General features: G+C 36.5%; 1 protein-coding gene across 1 annotated transcript in view; it reads right to left on the reverse strand.

Annotated features, from left to right (window-relative positions):
* Nucleotides 1-226: 226 nt before the first annotated feature.
* Nucleotides 227-8,209, reverse strand: part of KIAA1107 (KIAA1107 ortholog) — a 69,320-nt gene continuing 61,337 nt past the window's right edge. Inside the window, exons 18-19 of the mRNA XM_019531114.1 lie at nucleotides 5,181-7,509; nucleotides 227-3,817 (exon numbers count right to left, since the gene is read on the reverse strand). Coding sequence (XP_019386659.1) covers nucleotides 3,348-3,817; nucleotides 5,181-7,509 — 2,799 coding nt within the window. The 3' untranslated portion in view covers nucleotides 227-3,347. The remainder of the gene's footprint in view (nucleotides 3,818-5,180; nucleotides 7,510-8,209) is intronic.

An 8,209-nucleotide genomic window follows, 5' to 3' on the forward strand; every position in this document is an offset into this window, starting at 1 on the left:
GAAAGACCTTTAACCTTAACAGATCCATTTCCTTCATTCTTAGTAGATAATACTGACAAAATTACATCCCTCATCTCTACTGCCATCCTCCCTTACTCTTCTCCTTAGAGGAGTACCAATGTAGCTGGGTGTCTAGGCAGCTGGGACACATAGGGGCAGTGGCAACTTCCACCTACTGCTATGCCACCAGTGTGACTGTTGCTGTGATGATACCCGTTTTTTTTTCCTGTCTAGCCCTCCAGTTACCCCACCCTTTTTATGCCACTGTTTCTCCATAACTTTTCACTTTCACATATACTTTCCCTCTTAGAAGTATCCATTAATTGATCCAATTTAATCTCCTTTTCCTCCACACACACACCCACCCACCCTTGACCCCACATGCTTCTCAAATTATTGCACCATACATATGAACCTTTCACTTCTAACTATTATATGTATATGGTGCTTTTTGAACACCAATTACAATTTTTGTCTGGAGCTCTTTTCAAGTTATATCCTAAACCTTCTCCTATCTAACTTCCTTCTCTTTTACTTCAATGCCTTTTTACCATGTAGTAAATTGTTCCTCCATCCATACCCACAGAGTGAAAGTTGTATTCAATTATTTTATATGCATCAAAAAAATTGTCTGCCAAATGCCAGTTTCATCAGTTGAAACTCACTGAAGAGCTGCCCCACTTGACTGTAGACTTTAAGAATATAGCTTGACTTTTATATTTTAGTCTGAGAAAGCAGGAATGACTGTAGTGGGAAAATCCCCATCTTTTATTTATTTATTTTTAACTATAACTCAATCATATTTGTTCTGGCCATTCCATTTTCCAGAGTCAATTTTCTGATTTAAGCTTCACTTGAAGAACAAAAAGAAGGCATAAAGGCAGGTAAGTAAGGAAAGACAGAAGGATCATCCTTTCATTTTCCATCAGTTCCTTTGACTTTTATTTGCTTACTCTTTTACCATTATGTTTTGTATAAACACCTGTTATCTGATTATCACTAGTTGCAATTGTAATGTTTATTAAACTTTTTAATTTTAGACTTTCTGTTTCCTTGATCCTTATAATCTCTTATGCAGAAATAGCCAGGGGAAGAGAAGTACAAATTTCATCTCTTTCTAAATTGAATTCTTCTCAAGATATCAAGCCTGCCCTATTATAGAAGACTACAGTGGTTTCTCCAGTGTCTGTGCACCCCTCATATCTGGACAAGCTATATCTTTTAGGACCTGTACTTCCACAGTTAGGTAAATGATTTCTCTCTCTAATCTTTGATTATGTGATTCCCTAATCAGGGCTCTCCTAATTTTGTAGCAAAGGGTGAAGCACATATAGCCATTTAAAAGACTTCAAGCTATACAAACTCAAATTAATTTGTGCTGTGCTCCCTGTAGGTTTATGGCAAAGACTTTAGATGTCTAATGCTTCTTTATCTCTTCCCAGGAACTCGCAATTAATATCCTCTACAAGATAGCTGGGGGTAGAGAACGGGGCATGCAGCTAAGGAGGAATGTGTCCATTTTTATTCATGGATATAAAGAGGATAAACAAACATGCTGGATTTTTATTTTCATGACCATTATAAAAATGAAGTCAAATTTGACATTGATCTATGTATAAATTTTGCTTCAGTATAAAATATATATTGCTACCAGACTGTAAGGTCAGTGATAGTGAAGTCATATGTTCCATGTTAGCAGATCCAAAACAAATGCTCACTAGGTCAAAACTGAGAATAAATTTAAAGCAGTTACCTTCTTAGCCACATCATATCTCATTGCAGCTAACAGTTTCTGCCTACAAACAAAGGATTAAGATGGGAATATCTGCAAACAAGAATTAGGGTATATTGAAATAAACTGTGCAAGAGCTAGGAAAACTGTCCCTAATATCCTTGGCTATACCTAGTGTAAGTGTTAGGCTCTTGCTTAAAACAAAACAAAAAAACAAACCCACCAAACCCTCCTCACTCCCCACCTCCCAATTTTAGTTACTTGTTGCTGTAGTGCGGTATTCTTTTTTTTAAAGGTACAAGCCCTATTAATGACCTATAGGAAGTACAAAACTGCTTCTGCAGATGTCAGTTTACATTCCAAGATCGTCCACACAGCTACCATTAGGCAGAAGTTTTAGAGAACCTGAACCTTCCCTCCCTTGACAAAATATCCTATATGTTTTGCCTTGGTAAGGAGCAAAGACCAGGATTCAATACCCCTCACCCAAACCTCTCCACACCTATACAGAGAATAAGCAACTTCATTCCCATCCCAAAAATGGGTAATGCTAGCCACCATCTCTAGCAGGAGAATAAGCGGTACAGATATGTTGAGGAGCATTTCCTGCTTGATTCTCTTTATTTCAGAAGAAAGGTGATACTAGCGATGGGCTTCCGTAAGGACATTTTCTTTTAGAGGAACTTACGAGAGAGAAGAGAGACAGCAAAACCCCAATACCCTCAAAGATGGAAAATATTAAACTGAAACCCATGAGAATTCAGCTGTAATTTACACTATATGGATACAGCCTATATGTCTTAAGTTGTACCACAACTACAGTTACAGTTCACACCATGGATTTTTAAAGTGATGACATCCAGGTTACTACTGATAATACTTTATACTGGATTTATTTTAGCATGAGCTTTGCTATAAATCAACTGGAGTTGATTTATGCACCATAACATTAAAAAAAAAAAAAAAAAGACTAAATTAAGGGGAGATATTTATGTTCCAAAGAAAGGAATGTACCATAGTACTTGCCCCCTAAAGTCTTACATTAAAAAAGACAACTATGTTCTTTCAAACTAAATAAAAAAACACAACTTGACAGAAAAAGCTTCTCTTGCAGAAGTTTTCAACTTATACATACACGTCTCTTATTTAAAGTAGTGTTGGCAACACCTTTCAACACAACCACTCTGAAACTTTATTGTTGGGAAAAAAAAAGTCATAACATGGAAGGAAGAAAAGGAAGGAATGGCTCTGCTTATTGTGCAGTCACATTGAAATTCTTGCTCAAAAAAGAATATTAAATGACAGAAAGGGGGAAAGAAGAGGGCATTTAAACCAAGATTTTCTTACAAGTCATCTAATTTTTCTAAGAATTCTAGAAAATACACACTCAAAGTTGATTTTAGAAAAACAGCCATCTAAGCTTTGAAAAATTACTACTTGTGATTAAATCTAGGTTATAAATCAATGCATTTACCTCAGGATATTGGACAGATTGCCTCAGTACCAAGAATGGTCTTTTCTTTACTGATGCAGTATTTCATTACTGAATGGATATAATGCATCAAAAATAGATTTGGGGCAGGGGTTGGAGTCCAGCTTCAAGCATTTGATCACTTTAATGATGGGTTTCTAGTTCAAGAATTGTCCATTCCCCTTGAGGGGAAGAACAGTCGTCAGAGGAAAAACTTGCCACTGTGATGCTTGCTGAAGAATCATCGAGTGGAGATATAAGTTCAGTCCATCTACTGAAAGTGTCAATGTATGAATTACCCTGAGGTTCTGAACCATCTTGTGCCAGTAGCAGTGTCTGATTAATAAGATACTGTGCTAAATTAAGGTCTTCAGGAACAGAGTTTTTGAAATCTATGTTTGAGTCCTGCTCAGATAATAATTGCCTGAGAAGAGTCCAATCCTGTTCTGCAAATTGCTGATCTTCAAAATCCACATCTAGAATTCCTGTTTCTGACTCCATCCTCTGCTCAATAGCTTCTCCAACATCCATCTCATATATTGGAGAAAGGGTTTTTGAAGGACGATGCTCATATATGCAGGTTTGTGCCAATGTCTCACAATCATCTATGTCTCCTGAAATAATTCACAATACTACACAATGTAAAAATTGCACATGATCCCCTCTCAGGGCTTTGTAGAACAAAATTTAACGCACTGCAGGAGGAACAATCCAAGCAGATAAAAATGTAGGTTTATACAAAATTGACAACACTTGTAGACTTTATTTTCTATGTAAAAAACAAAATATGATTTATAACTTAAGTTAAAGCAGCATTCACAACTGGTAATTAACAATAACCCTCCACAGTTGGAAGATCTCTGATACAGAAAATGACAAAATATGTAAGCACACATTTAATGCATATGAACTTTCTAATTCACTATAACAGTAACTGAAATTTGGAACAGGAGGTGTGGAAAGAAGAAATAAAGTGAATATGATTACTGAATGGTGATTTAAACTATGTCAGCTTCAAAGAGAAGGAAAATCAAAATGGTTTATCCACAGGCTTACTGATATATTGCACATGCAAGGGCAGCTGCAGGCAAGGACAAGCAAACTTAAAAAATAGTACAACTTTTAATGTCTTCATATTCTCTGGTTTAGCTGAACATAGATCATCATCAGTATTTCAGTATTCTTGAATACACAATAGTAGTTATATTCAGCACTATTGCATATTTTATAAGGTGGTAATAACTTGAATTACTGGTTTAAAGAAGACAACACACACAAAAAACAACTAGACAACTAGTCATCTAACCATGTGAAACAAGCTAGAGCTCTTTTATATATAATCATTGGTTCTAAGGATAATCTCTCTTTTAGGAAATAAGTTTTCAAACGTAAAAGTTAAAGAGTTGTAGTCATTATTTAACCTGTAAGTCTTTCCAAACCTGTTCCCACTGAAATCTATGGCAAACATCCTACTAAATTCAATAGAAGGATCAGGTTCCATATCTCTATGTATAATATAATATATAAATAAATTTCAACATTAATTAATATAGGTGCTAAGGTAAACAGTTCAGTGCGCTTTAGTTAAGTTATTGCACATCCCACTTACAGATAGAGTATAGTGTGTCAAGCAGACAAAAATTTTTTATGAAGTTTCCACCTGAAGTTGGTGCTGCCAATGTTAAACAGGACCAAAAATAATCAGAGTACAGAGAACTGTGTCCCAATCTTTCTTTTAGAATTACATAAAATCTATTTTCCTGGTATAAATATTCAAGTTTTCCACTGAACAGTATGGTATTTATTTTGTATTCCAAATGGACAAGCACTCTGTAAATAAGAGAATAATTAAAAACATTTACATTTTCATTAAAAAAAAGAGCCAGTTACTGGCATTCAGAATTCAATCCTAGGCAATCCCAATATTCTGCCTATTAAATGTTTCAGTGATTTAATGTTTTTATTTCTGTACATTACCTGCAGGTATATCAGTATTAGCGTATTCTGTAGATGCTGGTTGACTCTCTCTCACTTGCCCTTCCTGAGTCAATAACTGATTCTTAGAGAATTCTATAGGTTTTGCAGAGCTGTTCTTTTGCATGTCAGAAATAGTTTCTCTTTGATGAAGGTCCAAATGACAGGGTCTTCCTTGAGACTTTGTGTCACTGTCTGAAGGCTTATTGCACTGCTGAAATTCACTGATTTCTTCATTCTTACTGTTTCCTTTTTGCTTTTCGATTGGACATGAACTATCTGCTATTGAGACTACTTTCTCTGGGCAATTTTGTTCTATCATGGAAGCACCCCGATTCTCCTTTCTTACATTTACAGTGCCATGTGGATCTGAGCAAGTGCTTTCACTTCTATCCAGTTCTCTGCTCCTGTCTTTATTCTGCTGTTTGCACTCCAGGAATCCATCTTCAATTTCTAAAGAGTATCTTGAATAAAAGGTCTTTCCATGATGCTCATGAGAAGTGCTGTCAAACACCTCTGAAGGAGTAAGAGAATCTACAGAATGCTGAAGAGGATTGTGTGTTTCTCCATCATCAGATCCCAGTTCTTCACATTCATCTACTGAAAGTAAAACAGACCGCTTAAAATTTTTATTTGTAGAAAACTCTTGACTTTCAATATCATTTTCTGTTGCATCTTCAAAAGCTAAATTAACAATGCCTTGGAACTGCTCGGTTGAAAGATCTGACTGAGGAAAATTTCCTGCAACATTCTCTGCTTCAGATCTTTCATCTTCTGTTTCATCAGCAGAAGAGGAAACTTGGTCTGGTTCCTGAGTAAACTGTGCATTGCCAAAAGTGGTAATTTCCTTCTCCCTAGCATTACCTCCTCTTGCACCTTCTTGATGTGACCACATTTCATGTCTTTTTCTTGGTATTTCATCATCACTTGTTGAATTAACACGAAAAAGATCAGAACCCTCCTTTTTCATTTTCACTTCTATTCTTAGACTGCTGTCATAGATTTTTAGTTCTTCAGGTGTACTTGTGTCACTGCTGCTTCTTCCAAGAAAATCATGGCATAACATAGTGCTACATTTAGAAATCCCTCTTTCGTTTGATCCTTCATCATCCTGAGAACCTCCAGCATCATAGTCTTCTGATCTTGGTTTTATATCATCAGAGGATGTTGTTGCACTGCCAGAGTCAGATTCAGGACTCTCTTTTGGATCTAGAGCACTTGTATTCAAACTCCAATGATCCACAAAGGGAGTTTCTGAGCTTTCGTGGTTTCCTGGTGTTTCTGTAGGATTCATGTATTTAGGTGAACATTCTTCTGTTACCTGTCCTGTAAAACATTTTGAAGCAGCATCTGAATCTACCGTAGCAGACCTGTATTCATTCAAGACTGATTTATCACACAGTTCCTCAGCACTTGCAAATCCTTTTACATTATTCTTAGATTTGTTTCCATTTTGTTCTGAATTAGAGGCACTGGTTATTCTTCCAGAAAAGCTGGATGCAGGACTTTCACCATTATTAATGCCCATTTCAGTGCTTAAGGTACCATTTTGTTCCTCACAGACTTCTGTTGCTTCTACATGTTTCATTCTTTCTTTAGGAGCTGAAATGGTTGGCTTTTGGTCAGTATTTTTACAGATATCTGAGCATGTAGTATTCACAGGCTTTATATGGCAATTAAATTCAATAGGATTATAATCATCTGTACCTACAGAATATGCAATTTGAGCCCTGTCTAAGAAAACATGCTTTGTTTCCATTTCATTTTCTTGTGAAACATTCAGTTTAGGGATACCTTTAATTTGAGGACAGGAAGGCTTAGCTTCTATTTTGTATTCCATATTCTTAAGAGGATCTAACGCATCTCCTCTCTTACCATCCAGGATGGATATTACACACTCATTTTGTTTTGTAGGGCTATATTTGTTTTTATCATGTGGCTGAATCCCTGATGCAGATGTATGCTGTGCGTGTTTTTGTCCTGAACCTTTGTGTTCAGAACCATGCACATTCTTCTGGACAACAGGAGATTCACTTCTTGAATGCCTTTGGGCAGAAGATTGAGATTTTAACATAGGTGGTCCTGTAACTATTTTTTGTTTTGGGTCTTTATTGTTTATAATCTCACTTTTCTTTGAACTGGTCTGATTTTTAGGCATTACTATTATTTTTGCAGTGGCTTTAACTGCAGGTGTTTGTGATTGTTTAACACACTTTTTCTTAGCTGAAGACTGCTTCTCTGGAAGTGCTGTCTGAACCAAATGTTGTGTCATATTTTTTTCTTCATTTTGTTTTGGTGACATTGCAGACTTCAATGAATTTGGCGATTCTACAAAAAAGGAATATAAAAACACAGTAGGTTTCAATGCCAGAACTATATTACTTATACATTTAAACGTATCCAATTTATTACAGTTTTATATATTCAAGAAAAATTTTGTTAAAACAACTAAGTGATCTTATATACAAACATTTAAAATTATTATCTTGCATAGGATCTTTGAATCCAAAGCACTTTACAAACAATAAAACATAGGAAATCACTTCACCAGTCACCAAAATGCAACCGTTACCAGAGTGGAAAGAATCAGCTATCTAACGGTGCATACAGATGGTCTTAGCCCAAAAGGCCGAAAAGGGACAATTTATCATAGGAAATGAGTAGTATTGTGTTCAATTTAAATTATAGAGGAAATATAAGTAGGCAGCATGGGCAAATCCCTCTGAGCACTGGCTTGACAGAATGGCTCACACTGGAACTGCTGCTTTGGCGTGGCTTTAGAACCCAGTGGGTGAACAATGCTCATGCCCTGGCCTCCATCCTCACCACCAAATTTGGTGGCAGGAAAAAAGCAGGAGGTGGTGGGTGAAAGCAGCATCCATCACCTAGGTTCTGGAGCTGTGCCAAAGTGGTGCTTCTGGCAGGAGGCACGCTGATGAGTTGATGACCCTGCACCCCCTCTGAAAATGCCTCTGGTTGGTGGTATATTAGGGTTACCATATTTCCAGTTTCAAAAAAGATGACACCTGTCA

The sequence above is a fragment of the Crocodylus porosus genome, unplaced genomic scaffold (genome assembly GCF_001723895.1).
Source record: "Crocodylus porosus isolate Cpor-Errol unplaced genomic scaffold, CroPor_comp1, whole genome shotgun sequence".
In the NCBI taxonomy this organism is placed as follows: domain Eukaryota; kingdom Metazoa; phylum Chordata; order Crocodylia; family Crocodylidae; genus Crocodylus; species Crocodylus porosus.